This window comes from Oryzias latipes, chromosome 13 (genome assembly GCF_002234675.1).
Source record: "Oryzias latipes chromosome 13, ASM223467v1".
NCBI lineage: Eukaryota > Metazoa > Chordata > Actinopteri > Beloniformes > Adrianichthyidae > Oryzias > Oryzias latipes.
The window spans coordinates 224,802-239,618 of NC_019871.2; the positions used below are offsets into that span (position 1 = coordinate 224,802).

General features: G+C 52.8%; 1 protein-coding gene across 1 annotated transcript; it reads right to left on the minus strand.

Moving 5' to 3' along the window:
- Positions 1 to 6,616: 6,616 nt before the first annotated feature.
- Positions 6,617 to 8,836, minus strand: LOC101163303 (olfactory receptor 51E1). The gene has a single exon (XM_004085891.3). It carries the CDS (start codon positions 8,531 to 8,533, stop codon positions 7,559 to 7,561), a length of 975 nt encoding a protein of 324 aa, XP_004085939.1. The 5' UTR covers positions 8,534 to 8,836; the 3' UTR covers positions 6,617 to 7,558.
- Positions 8,837 to 14,817: the final 5,981 nt, after the last annotated feature.

Genomic DNA, 14,817 nt, shown 5'->3' on the forward strand with positions numbered 1-14,817 from the left:
CAGGCTAACAGCGGGGTGCAGATGCTCAGTGGATGCCCGAAGAACTGTCTGTTCGTTCCTCAGTCGCTACGCTCTAGGGTGATTCACTGGGCCCACGCCTCGCTGCTTTCCTGTCATCCGGGAGTTCGGCGGACGATGCACGCCATCTCTCGGAGGTTCTGGTGGCCAAGCATGGGGTCGGAGGTCCGGGAGTACGTTGCGGCGTGTTCAGTCTGTGCCCGGAATAAATCTTCCACCGGACGTCGCATGGGACTCCTTCAGCCCCTTCCCATCCCTTCCAGACCATGGGCTGACATCTCTATGGACTTTGTCACTGGTCTTCCCCCCTCACGGGGTCACACCACCGTCTTAACTGTCGTGGACCGGTTCTCCAAGATGGTCCGGTTCATCGCCCTGCCAAGATTGCCATCGGCCAAGGCCACGGCTGAGATCGTCATGCACCAGATCGTGCGATACCATGGGTTCCCAAGGGATGTTGTGTCGGATCGGGGACCGCAGTTCGTGTCCCGGTTCTGGAAGGAGTTCTGCCGACTCATTGGGGCCACGGTCAGCCTATCCTCGGGACATCACCCTGAATCCAACGGCCAGACTGAGCGCCTCAATCAGCAGCTGGAAACTGGCCTCCGCTGCTTGGTCTCCCAGAACCCCTCGACATGGAGCAGACTCCTGGTGTGGGTGGAGTTCGCCCACAACACTCTACCTACCTCGGCCACTGGCTTCTCACCCTTCAAGTGCGTGCATGGCTACGATCCTCCTCTGTTCGCGGAGGTGGAAACGGAGGTCGCCGTTCCGTCTGCTCACGCCCTGGTTCGTCGCTGCCATCACATCTGGGCGGCCGCTCGACAGATCCTGGCTCGTCAACAGGATCGGGTCAAGAGGGATGCGGACCGCAGGAGGCGTCCCGCTCCCATCTACCGACCCGGACAGAAGGTTTGGCTCTCGACCAGGGATCTCAACCTACACGTCCCGTGTAGAAAACTGGCTCCCCGGTTTGTGGGGCCGTTTCCTGTCGCCAAGGTCATCAACCCAGCTGCGGTTCGTCTTCGTCTGCCCCGGTCCCTCCGGGTTCATCCTACGTTCCATGTCAGCAAGGTGAAGCCGGTGGTGGACAGTCCTCTGGTGCCTCCCTCAGAGCCCCCGCCGCCGCCCAGGATGGTGGGGGGTGGACCGGTGTACACGGTGCGGAAGATCCTGGCCGTCAGGAAACGGGGTCGTGGTCGGCAGTTCCTAGTGGACTGGCTGGGCTACGGTCCAGAGGACCGCCAGTGGATTCCGGAGCGTTTCATCGAGGACAGGTCCCTCCTGACGGACTTCTTCGGGTCCGGGGCTCTTGGACCGTCTGGTGTCGGTCCTTAGGGAGGGGGTACTGTCATGTTTCGTCAAGTTCCTGTCTAACATCTGTGTCCTCGTGTGTCGCTTCCTGTTTTCTTTTGAAAGTTCCTCCCTTTCCTGTTCATGTCTGTTTTCCCCACAGCTGTAGACCTAATCATCCCTGATCGTTCCCACCTGTGCTGTCCCTCCTCATATGTATTTATGGTCTGTGTCTCCCTCTGTCCTGTGCCTGATTATCATGTGTAGATGTTTACCAAACCCTACGCCTATCTCAGGTTCTCAGGAATAAAAGTTTTCCAAGAACTCTGCATCTGAGTCCTCGCCATTCTGTGGTCCTTGTCACAGACATGGAACCAAACACACACTCACACGCTGCAGTGAGTGACGGACAGCGGGTTTTTTACTATCCCTGCGCGATTCACCTGTTGCCTGTCCCCCCACCCCCACCCTTTGCTTTCTTCCTCACACATCCCGTCCCCGAAACTGCGCGCTCTTCCTCAAAGTCGGGAGCGTCAGTTTTAGGCACGGCAATTCACAGGTTTCCGGCTGGTACAAACTCTGTGAAATAATAGATAATAGTAACTGATAGTTTTCTCTCCAAGCACTGCTACTACTGCGCGCCTCTGGCATCGCATCGCGCCCGGGAAGGACTGGTCTAATGAAAAAAAAAAAAAGTACAATTAAGGATTTGTCTGCGAGCCACATGTGACCATCAAAAGAGCCATATATGGCTCGCGAGCCATAGGTTCCCGACCCCTGACTTAGGGGGTGGGGGGGGCCTGGTCGTCGCTGCTCCTTGCCCTTCTGCCGTGGGCCGGGGTGGGGGTCGGGGCCTCTGGTGCCTGGCAGGGGGTGGTGGGGGCTCCGTTGGTCGGGGGGTCGGGTCCAGCGCCTGGGTGGGGCGGGCTGGGGCGCTGCGTGGTCCTCTGGGCTTGGGTGTGGGGGTGCGTGGTGGGGGGGGGGGGTGGCGGTCTGGCTTGGCTCGGCGCTGGATGGGCTTCCCATCTACACCTGGGGCTGGGATCGGCCCTTCCCTGGCTCTGGGGCGGGACGGGACAACCCTCTTGGGGCCCCCGGTCGCTCTGGGTGTCATCCGCTTCGGCTGCGGGGTCTGGGGTGGGGTGGGGTGGGGGGTCTTGTCGGCCCTGTCCTGTGGGGGGGCATTCTGGGGGAGGGGGGGGGGCACTATTGGTACGGGGCAGGGGGGGTTGACGGGTCGGGGTCTCCGCTGAGGCCATCGGCGGTTTCCCCGGCCGGTTGGCTGCCTCGGTCCCGTCGAGGCCTGACCAGAGCTCTTCTAGGGCCTGCGTTTGGGGGTGGGGGCCTGGGCTTGCTCCGGGGGGGGCCGGCGCTTTCTGGGTCCTCTCTCTCTGTGTGGGGGGGTGGTGCTGGACCTGGGGTGTCGGCGCCTCCGGGGGTGGGGCCCCTGGGCTGGGTGGGCCTGGCCCCCTTGCTGGGGGGGGGGGGCGGGGGATAGCTGTTTGACCACCGGGGGACAGTCTATCAGCTGTCCCCAACTTACCCCCTTCCTCATATAACCTCATAATAGGGTGAGGGGGTGGGGGGCTTACCCTGCGATGAGCCATGGGGGGGGGATATACTAGGCAGTGGCCCCCCTCCTATGGTTGCCGTATGGAGTGGGCCCCCCCTCTTTCGGTTTTATTTGCACCTTAGACATGTAGGGCCCTTGGTAGGGGGGGTGCTTGGACTCACTGCCAGCAAGCAGCGGATGTCCTCCTAGCACCCTACCCGCCAATTTTAACCGCACCTTAGACATTTAGGGCCCCTTGGTGGGGAGGGTGAGGGGACATCACTGTGAGTAATCAGGAGATGTCCCCTTAGTGCCCAACCCGCCAATTTTAACTGCACCCCCCTTAGTACACACACCCCTCCCCCCTTAATATATACATCCCAACATAAACACACACACATGCACACACACACCTTCTCAAACACACATACACGCACACACATGTTGCAAGGAAGGTGGGACCTGGGTCCATCTGTCCCCTGCCTCTTCCCTGGTGAGGGGTACGGGCCCCTTTTTTCAACGGCGGCCGTGTCCCCGGGGTGCCGGCTTCCTGGGCCCGGCGGTGCTCTCTCCGCGCGGTGGGGGGGTTCACATTACATCTGAGCCGGGGGTGTCTGGTCCCTGGGGGGTGGGTTCTGGTCCTTGCTTCTGGGTGCTGGGCCCCGCCAAATTTCCAAATGTGGCCGAGCCTGGTCGGGCCATATTTACAACACCCCTTGTGGGCCCTCTTTTTTTCCCCGGGGTTCCCTCCTCCTGGGCGGGGGCGGCGGGCCCCCTGCCTCGCTCCTCCCTGGACCAACCGTGGGCCGGGCGGGTGGCTGCCTGGAGTGCGGTGCGGGTCTCCCTTGGGGGCTCCTGGCTCGTACCTGGGGTTGGGGCGGGGGGAAGCCCGGAACTCCTGGGTGGTGGTGGGGTGCTCGTTTGGGGCTGTGGGCGTCCTTCTCCGGTGGGGCCCTGCGTTGGGTTCTCCCGGCGTGGCGGGGGGGCTGCTCTCCTGGTTGGGCTGGGGCGGCGCTCTCTTTCCCTCCGTGCCTCCCTGGCCTCTGGCTCTGGGGGCCTTGCGGTGGCCCTGCTGGCCCTGGCCTGGGTGGCGGGCTTGGTCGCCCGGGCGGCGGTTGTTCCCTGCCGGTTCCCGTGTGGCGTTGGGGGGATTCCGGCTGCCGCTGCTGCTGCGGTGGGGGTCTTGGGGTGGGGATGGCTGGGCACTCTCCCTCCTTCTTTTCACGTTCCACCACCCATTTTAGAAGAACATAAACACTCACTTGAGCACAGGTGTAAGCTCACCTTTGCACTAACAGTTTGCATGACTGAATGAATGAAATATTTCACACTAGTTGGTTTTAAGGCATAAGTATGCGTGTGAACACTATCTGTTTTGTGTACATGTCGACAGGTGGACATTTTTGCAGCTAGCAGGTATGTTTATAACATTTGAGTGTGTGTGTGGACAGGCCCCGCCCTTTTTGTACTGCATTTGAGCCTTACCATAATGATTAACAACCAGTAAACTTGTTGCTTTATGCTGCTTCATGGTCTTACCCCCCTTCCCCTCCTATTATCACCCCCCTACCCCCCCTCTCTCTAACGTCCCTCTCTCTTCTTCCCCTCTTTCCTTTTCCGTCCGGTCCAACACCAAAGATTTTCAGACATGATTGAAATTAATAAAGTTTGGCCTCAATTCCAAAAGGGGTTTATTCAGACATACCTTTGGTTTGTCTGAAGATTAATAACCCCTCTTGTTAAAGTAAAATATGTCCAACACAAGAGGCCCTCAGCTCTCATCTGTCTGCTCAGTTGTTGGACGGGACAAGTTAAAAAAAAAAAAAATAAATAAAAAACAAATGGTGGAAGTCTGATGTGTAGAGGGGGAAAAGAAAAGGAGAGAGCACTGTCCCTTGTGGAGCCCCCGTGCTGCAGACCACCTGGGCAGACACACAGTCCTGGAGCCTCACGTACTGTGGTCTGTTGGTGAGGTAGTCAACAATCCACCAGGTCAGCTGGTTGTCAACCCCAACACCTTCCAGCTTTCCCCTCAGCAGTGATGGTTGAATGGTGTTGAAGGCGCTGGAGAAGTCAAAGAACATGATTCTGACAGTACTTCCAGGTTCCTCCAGGTGCAGCAGAGTTCTGTGCATCAAGTAGATGACAGCGTCATCCGCTCCAATGCCTGATCGATAAGCAAACTGCAGGGGGTCAAGCACTGGGCTCACTTGGTGCTGGAGGTGATTCAGGATCAGCCTCTCTAGGGTCTTCATTAGGTGAGACGTTAAAGCCACAGGTCTGTAATGGTTGGGCTCCCTTGGCTGTGCGGTCTTTGGTATTGGGACCACGCAGGAGGTTTTCCACAGCACAGGGACCCTCCTCATGTCGAGGCTCAGGTTGAACATGGACGCTACAACCAGGCAGAGTTGGTCAGCGCAGTCCCTGAGCAGTCTGGAGCAGATGCCATCTGGACCTGTGGCTTTCCTGGTCTTGATCCTCTGAAGCTCTCTTCTCACCTGCTCCTTTGTTATGTTGAGGCTGGGTGGGGGGGTTTGGGTGCTGGCAGTTATGCAATGCAAAGTAGGGGATTGTAGAGGGGGGGGTGTTAACGTTGTCATGGGGATGTGTGATGGCACAGACGTTGATAAGTAGGTGGGGGGTGGCAGCTGAGACCGGCATATTGGGGGTTTCGAGTGGTCCAATGATGACTGGGTTATAGTGGGGGGAGTGGGCCCTGCATCAAATCTATTAAAAAATGAATTGAGCTCGTTAGCCCACTCTTGGTCACCCTGATTGCACCTATTGTCTGTGTTGAGTCCAGAGATGGTTTTCAGGCCTCTCCAGACCTCTTTCACATTCTTTTGTTGTAGTTGGATCTCCACCTTTCCTCTGTAATTCCCCTTGCCTTCCTTAATCTTCACTTTAAGTTCCTTCTGCACCCTCCTCAGTTCCTCTTTGTCCCCTCTTTTTTTGGTTTAACAGGGTCTTCAGCTCAGGGGTCACCCACGGTTTATTGTTGGGGAAACACTGCAGCGTCCTGGTGGGCACAGCGTTCTCCACACAGAAGTTTATGTAGTCTGTAATGCAGTGTGTCGGACTGTCGATGTCCTCATGCGGTCCACACAGCACCTCCCAGTCTGTGGTCTCAAACCAGACCCTCAGCTCCTCACTGGCCTCTTCTGTCCATCTTCGCACAGATCTTCTAGTTGGAGGTTGTTGTTTCACCACGGGTTTATAGACAGGCAAAATGTGAACCAGGTTCTGATCTGAGCAACCTAGTGGGGGGAGGGGGGAACAGCTGTAGGCATCCTTCACATTTGCATACAGTAGGTCCAGTGTCTAGTTGTTCCTGGTGTGGCACGTAACATACTGGGTGAAGTTTGGGAGAGTGGAGGAAAGTGAAGCATGATTAAAGTCTCCGGATATGAGAAAAAAAGAGTGGGGGTGTGCTGTCTGCAGCTGAGACACCACAGTGTGAAGAAGCTCACAGGCCACCTCTGCGTTAGCAGATGATATAAACAGTTATCGCCATAACATGCGAGAACTCACGCGGCAGGTAATATGGCCGAAGTCTGACAGCCAGCAGCTCAATGTCCCGCGTACAGAGTCTCTCCTTGACACTGATGTGTCTCGGGTTGCACCATTTGTCCTTCACAAACATCGCTAACCCACCTCCTTTCCTCTTGCCGCTCTCTCTAGCTGTCCGATCCGCTCTCACGAGGTGAAATCCGTTCAGGGAGACATGTTCGTCAGAGGAAAGATCATCCAGCCAAGTCTCTGTGAAGCACAAGATGCTGCTCTCCCCATACTCTCTGTGTAGTCGAGTTAGCGCCGTTAGCTCCTGCAGCTTGTTAGAAACAGATCTCACGTTGGCCATGACGACAGTCGGCAGGCATGGTTTATACCGACTTCTCCCTTCATGGCGCCTAACTCCTGCTCTGCATCCTCTTCTTCTTTTCTTCCTGATCTCGGCGGGGATGTCTGGTCTGTCCACGTAGTGCAGCCCGCTGTTGTGGTACGCGAGCAGCTGTCTACGCGTGTAAACAATGGATCCACGGCTGTCGGGTCCCCCGATGTCAATAGAAGCAGTCCAGCGAGAAAAAAGAGCCAAAAAACGAGTCTCGCAAACTGCACACCCATGGTATAGTATAAGAATATAGTCAGAAAATAGAATAGTCAGAAAAACACACGACAGAGAGGGAGCTGCTGTAACAGGCTGCTGCTCCGGGCGGCGCCAGAAAAATCCAGGTTCAGTTTTACCAAAATCAGACGATTTTGGTAAAACTGAACTGTGATCGGTTCTTCAGGGATCCGAGGAACTATTTTTAAATTTCATTTTTGAATGTTGTGGTAAATTTAAGGACGTTTTCTTTAGATTTCAGGATTATTAGCTTTGATCTCCTTCAAGCAATGTTCTGGGAAGACTTGAACCTGTTGGAGGAACGTTAGAACGTTTGTGTCTAAATGAAAACTCCTGAACTTCTGGGTTGATGTCCATTTATTCATTCAAAGCTCAGAGCTCAACCACCAAACGTTCCAGCCACTCAGACACAGGAGAACCAGAATGGAAGTGTTCTGATGTCAGCCCTGTGAGGAACCATCATGGAGCACTGCCGTCCAGGTTCCCGCTCATTCTGCGATGCGAAGAAGACTCCGCTGCTGTCGGGACACCTGTGACGATCTCAGCGTTCTGGATGAAGAACCGGAATGCGCTCAGGACCGTCTCCTTCCTTCAGGGGACGTCTTCTGAGAGCCGTTCCTTGTTCTGACCTTTAAAAGCCGAAGCAGACCGTTGCGGATCTCTTTGGTGCGGATGCCATAGATGATGGGGTTGACTGTGGCAGGAAGCAGGATGTACAGGACCCCCATGAAGGCGCCGACACCTGAGGAAAGGTCACGTGACAGGAAGGCCACGCTGCCCACCAGGTAGAAGCACATGATGACCATCAGGTGAGTGCTGCAGGTGTGGAACGCCTTCGAGCGATCCTCTCTAGCGGCTCGAAGAACAACCCTCAGGATCTTCACGTAGGAGAAGAAGATGATGGGGATGTCCACGCCGACGAAGCAGACGATGACCGCCACGCCGGCGCTCCAGCTCCTGTCCGTGCTGTCGCACGCCAGGCTGACCAGCGCCATGTGGTCGCAGTAGCAGTGCTGGATGACGTTAGAGCCACAGAACCGCAGAGAACCCGCCAAAGCCACCAGCGTGGCCATGATGGAGCCGCTGCGCAGGAGCGTGAAGAGCAGCAGCCTCAGCAGCATGCAGGAGTCCATGATGAAGCGGTAGCGCAGCGGCTCGCAGATGGCCGCCAAGCGGTCCAGAGCCATGGTCAGCAGCAGCGTGGACTCCACCGACGACAGGAAGTGCGTGAAGAACATCTGAGTCAGGCAGGCCGCCAGGGAGATGCGGCTGTGGTCCAGCGTCAGGCCCAGCAGCATGTTGGGAAGGATGGCCACCACCACCAGGATGTCCACCAAGCAGAGCGCGCAGATGAGGAGGTGCATGGGGCCGCGCAGGCGCTCCTCCCGCCGGATGACGAGGATCAGCGCAGAGTTCCCCAGCAGCACCGACAGGAGGGACAGGAAGAACGGCAGCGCCAGCAGGCGGCGGTGAGCGTGCAGCTCTGGGAAACACCTGAACACGAAGCTGCTGTGGGAGGAGTTCCCATCCATGGCGGCCTCCCACATGGCGCCGCTTCACTGGAACACCAGCAGAAGAAGCTGAAGTGTCATCCTCTGCATGAGAACACGGAGAACACTTTGATTTTTCAGGTTCAACAGAAGATCCTCGCGGAAGAACAACCAGGTTAAAATGAAAAGCAGAGATCAGAGAACATGAGGATGATGTGTTAAAAATGGTTACGTTGGGGAACTATGTACAATTCCTGTGGTTCCTGTGAAAACCTGTCCAGTGGTTTCACTGTGAAGAAACCTCCATGTTTGTCCATCTCAGTGAAGCTGCTGGTTCCGAACCTGGACTCTAGTTTTAAACCAGGGGCCTCATTTCTTTTTTTTTTTTTTTTTTTTTTTTTTTTTTTTTTTTTCAACTTGTCCTGTCCAACAGCTGGGCAGACAGATGAGAGCTGAGGGCCTCTTGGGTTGGACATATTTTACTTTAACAAGAGGGGTTATTAATCTTCAGTCAAACCAAAGGTATGTCTGAATAAACCCCTTTTGTAATTGAGGCCAAACTTTATTGATTTCAAACATGTCTGAAAATCTTTGGTGTTGGACCGGACGGAAAAGGAAAGAGGGGAAGAAGAGAGAGGGATGTTAGAGAGAGGGGGGGTAGGGGGGTGATAATAGGAGGGGAAGGGGGGTAAGACCATGAAGCAGCATAAAGCAACAAGTTTACTGGTTGTTAATCATTATGGTAAGGTTCAAATAAAAAAAAAAAAAAAAAAAAAAAGGGGCGGAGCCTGTCCACACACACACTCAAATGTTATAAACACACCTGTTAGTTGCAAAAATGTCCACCTGTCGACATGTACACAAAACAGATAGTGTTCACACGCATACTTATGCCTTAAAACCAACTAGTGTGAAATATTTCAGTCATTCAGTCTGTTGAGCTAACACCCGTGCTCAGGTGAGTGTTTATGTTCTTCTAAAATGGATGGTGGAACGTGAAAAGAAGGAGGGAGAGTGCCCAGCCATCCCCACCCCAAGACCCCCACCGCAGCAGCAGCGGCAGCCGGAATCCCCCCAACGCCACACGGGAACCGGCAGGGAACAACCGCCGCCCGGGCGACCAAGCCCGCCACCCAGGCCAGGGCCAGCAGGGCCGCCGCAAGGCCCCCAGAGCCAGAGAGCAGGGAGGCACGGAGGGAAAGAGAGCGCCGCCCCAGCCCAACCAGGAGAGCAGCCCCCCCGCCGCGCCGGGAGAACCCAACGCAGGGCCCCACCGGAGAAGGACGCCCACAGCCCCAGACGAGCACCCCACCACCACCCAGGAGTTCCGGGCATCCACCCGCCCCAACCCCAGGTACGAGCCAGGACCCCCCAAGGGAGACCCACTCCGCACTCCAGGCAGCCAGGGGCCTCATTTCTAAAACTTTGCGTAGGATTTGCGTCAGAAGTGGCGTACAGATGAAACATAGGACGTGCGTACGCACAGAAATATTCAGATTTATAAAACCGTGCGCACGCACATCCTACGCATCTTTCCCTTAATAAATCACAACCAATTCTAAATGCAGCGCAGCTTTTGCGGCTTCATGACACGCCCATAGTTGCCCATAAATAGTCCGTGAAACGCCCACAAATGAATATTCATTGATTGGGAAACCATGGCAAACACAGAGAGAAAAATAAAAAAAAAACGTAACTTCACTCAATGTGAAGTCGAAGTTATCGTTGGCGAGGTGGAAAAGAGGAGAAAAGTGTTGTTTGGAGGGCACAGTGTGGGCATTACTAATGCCATAAAGGCACGTGAGTGGCAGACGGTGGCAGACGCCGTAAATGCTGTAGCCTCACAACCTCGGACCGTGGCCGAAATAAAAAAGAAATGGTCGGACATCAAAGTCGAGGCAAAAACACGTCTAGCGCTGACCCCCCCCCTCCCCCCCCCACACCCGTGTCTGCCACGGGTGTGTGTGGGGGGGGGGGGGGGGACACCGGAGCTGACCCCTCCTGATGAGAGACTGGCGGCAAGAATTGGGGAATCCCTTTTAAGCGGAGTGGTGACTGAGGCGCAGGGGGACACCGACGCGCCAGATGCACCGGGTGACACCCCCCCAAAAGCCCGCAGAGGTCCAACAGGACGGCTGGAGGAAGTCGGAACCGGCTCATGAGCCACTCGTCCTCGTTTGCCAGCAAGTCTTCTTGCTGTCTAAAGATGCGTTCACTCTGAATTCTTCCATTTGCCACATCTTCTAAGAGCTCAACATCAGCCATTGTGCGTCATTACGCATTGTGATGGGGCATTTTATTTCCATCCATTTAATTACATCTGACAAGCTACAGATGTCGGTAATAATCCACGTGGAAATGGGAAATTGATCAGCAAATGTAATTTCTTGTTGCTTTCTGAATGGTTGAGACATACGCCATACATTGTTTTATCAAAAATAAAACAAACTAAAGGCATATGCATGAATACCATAATTCTGTAGCTTATGAAGAAATGTTTTACTATGAAAACAACTTTCCCCAGTGGACAAGCATTTACAGCGTCTGCCACCGTTTGCCACTCACGTGCCTTTTTGGCATTAGTAATGCCCACACTGTGCCCTCCAAACAACGTTTTCTCCTCTTTTCCACCTCGCCAACGATAACTTCTACTTCACATTGAGTGAAGTTACGTTTTTTTATTTCCTCTCTGTGTTTGCCATGGTTTCCCAATCAATGAATATTCATTTGTGGGCGTTTCACGGACTATTTATGGGCAACTATGGGCGTGTCATGAAGCCTCAAAAGCTGCGCTGCATTTAGAATCGGTTGTGATTTATTAAGGGAAAGATCCATAGGATGTGCGTGCGCACGGTTTTATAAATCCCAATATTTCTGTGTTTCATCTGTACGCCACTTCTGACGCAAATCCTATGCAAAGTTTTAGAAATGAGGCCCCTGGAGTCTGGATTTCCTCCACCTCTCTGGAAGTTCCTCCACGTGCCTCTTTTCTCCTTTCTAAACTCAGATTTTTGGAGGTCCTCCTCTGTTCCTTATGGCCCTCGTTTTTCTTTGATGTTCTTTCAGTGACCGGATCAGCTTTGTTTGGTTCTTTCAGGTGAAGCTGATGGGCCCATAACCGTTCAGAACCCTTTCCTTCATCCAAGTGAAGGCTGACGACTTTGGAAGAATAGAAGGAAGAGCTGAGGATTGATTTTCCAAAATAAAAGCCAGAAGAACATGATGACTAAAGTCCAATCTGGATCCTGGTGAAGTTCTTGATGACAGAGGAACAGAGGATGGAAGATTTAACCCTGGTGCTATCCTATGACCCCCCCCTTCCATTGAGGTGTTCTCCCTACCATGACAAAGGTGGATAAAGGTGGAAAGATTTCATGTAATCCATGGACACCAGTGAAGATCACAAATCATTGAAGAAAAAAGGTTCAATGCACTGTCTAGTGGGTCTAGATGACCCCACTCCCAACGTTAAAGTACCTAGGATAGAACAAGGGTTACATTACAAAAGGAGCGTTTACTCACCCACAGACCACCGGCAGACAACTGAATGGTGGCTGCGCCTCTCAGCACCTTTTGTAGTCATCGTCCAGTTGTCCCACAGGACGGCGGGTCCTGAAGGCAGCACGGCTCTAATTGGTTTGTTTAATTGATGCAGAAACGGCGGAATTCTCCAGAGCTTCATCTGGAACCAACCAATTATTGAGACTGAGTCCACAGCTTCACACATGAGGGTTGTCTACGAGGGTTCTCCTTTGAAGGTTCTCTCATGAACGTTCAAGAGAGACGATTCATGATTGGTTACCTGAAGGTCAGGCAGTAGTTCCAGATGAATCAGCTCGGGTTCTGGACTCATTTGAACCCACTGTTCAGCAGAACCGTTTTAACTGGTCAGACTCTGAAACAGATTCACGTTTCCAAACCTGGATTCACTCTGGAACCATCTGGATCCTGTTCTGAAACCAGGACATATTTTCTATAAACTCAGTAAGGATGGACCCTGTGACTTCACGGACACAAATGGTTCTCCTAACAGGTTTATTTGGTCCACCGTGAAAACTGCAATTACAAACATAATGGAAATCCTCTGACAACCAGCCGGATAGTTAAACATATGAATCACCTCGCTGCTGCATGCTGGGAGTTATCCTGTCCTCCTCGCATCCACACCTGATCATTTTTGTGAAGTCCACGTTTCCAGCGTCTCTCCTCTTTGTCCGTAAAGCACGTGTGCTAACTACTCCACACACTTACGGTATTTTCAAAATCAGACGTGGTCTGAGGTCCTGCGGTGTGATTTCAGCGGCGTGGCGTGACTTGGTACCTGAATCAAAGGCGGGAACCTGGAGCTGGAGCGGTCCGGACCACCATGGCAGCTCCGGGGAGGGCCAGACTGAGACTGAGAGACGATGGGATGAGGATCCGGCCTGCTCGGCCTCCAGGACTTCATGAAAAGTTTCTATTTTCATGCAGGAAATAATCAAAAGGTGGTTGGTTTGAATCCCGTTTTTCTCTGGTTAATGCGGGACGGCAAAGCTTCAGACTGGGTCAGAGAGAAGAGCATGTGGAGAACATTTAGGACATGAATACATGCGGGGAACGCCGCCATGCGTCTGCTGCACCTGAGCTGATGTGCACGGTGGGGGGGCAGATCAGGGGCTTGTGCTATGGGCATCATGCCCTACTGGGCCGTTATGACGACACAACGGCCCATTAATCCAAACCGAGCGGGGAGCAGCAGTCCAGCTGCAGCTCAGGGAGGAGCAGCTTTTGCTCCCCAGAGGTTCATCAACTGATTTGGAGCATTCTACTAAACCTGTGAGGTGTACGTCCTCATGAGATGAAAATATGGTGAAAACAATAATTAAGGAAACATTTCTGCATTGTTGTTCTCACACACTAAGGTGTATGTTTTGTTATTTTCATTTAAATGTATATTCAAAACCTTCAACAACATCAATTACTGACATTTCCTTCTTGCTCTAAATGTATTTTACTTTTCAGGAAATGAAATCGTTCATCTTCTAAACCCGTTTTTGTCCCTTTCTGGGTCACGGGGCTGCTGGAGCCTATCCCTTGGAAGGGGACATCCTGGACAGGTCTCCAGTCTGTCACAGGACCACAATCACACCTAAGGACATTTTAGAGCGACCAATGAACCTATGAAGCATGTTTTTTGGACAATGGGAGGAAGCCGGAGAAAACCCACGCATGAACAAGGAGAACACGCAGACTCCACACAGAAAGGTGTTCAGGTTCTGGTCCCCCAGCCGCGACTTGAACTGGGGGCCTTCCTGCTGTGAGGCAAGAGTGCTAACCACTGCGCCACCGTGCAGCCCTGAAATGAAACATTCAAATCATTTTAGAATTCCAGTTTTTTTATTTTTAAGGTACTTTACAATAAATCAGACATTTTTCTGCAGCATTGTCCTGTTTTCTTGATTCTCTTGTTTCCATCTCAGATATTTGAATTTTAGCTTCAATTTTTCATGAAGAAAACTTCTCCAGACAGTAGATAAATGATAGAGTACTTTATTAATCCCGAGGGAACTTGCATGTCCATCCATTGCTCCTCAAAAACATTCAATAGAAATTTAAAAAGTAGTTGAGTAATAAATAGTAATAAAACCATAAAATAATCACACTCACTGAAAACAGAGTAAAAGCATAAAAGTGGTCAAAAGTAGATGCCCGTTTAGTGACTCCTCCTCATGCCCCCTCCCCTCCCGGCGGTATTGAACAGTAGATGGATAAACTTAGAACCCACTGGGTTCTGATGGTTCTGCTGGACATCTGCTGTTTTCAAAAATCTTTGGATGATCTTTTATGATCAGAGCAGCTCTGGAATCCTTTGAACTATGATCTGGACCTCCTCTGTGAGCGGCAACTTCAAGCACCGTCCACTCAACAAACGACACAACTTCACCTGGGGTCCATCTAGAGTTTATCTGGAGTTCACCTGGGATCCATCTAGAGTTCACCTGGAGTTCACCTGGGATCCATCTAGAGTTCACCTGGAGTTCACCTGGGATCCATCTAGAGTTCACCTGGAGTTCACCTGGGATCCATCTAGAGTTTATCTGGAGTTCACCTGGGATCCATCTAGAGTTCACCTGGAGTTCACCTGGGATCCATCTAGAGTTCACCTGGAGTTCACCTGGGATCCATCTAGAGTTCACCTGGAGTTCACCTGGGATCCATCTAGAGTTTATCTGGAGTTCACCTGGGATCCATCTAGAGTTCACCTGGAGTTCACCTGGGATCCATCTAGAGTTCACCTGGAGTTCACCTGGGATCCATCTAGAGTTCACCTGGAGTTCACCTGGGATCCATCTAGAGTTTAT

Excerpts from the sequence above, each read along its gene's own strand:
- LOC101163303 (XM_004085891.3), bottom strand. The coding sequence starts at position 8,533 with ATGTGGGAGGCCGCCATGGATGGGAACTCCTCCCACAGCAGCTTCGTG.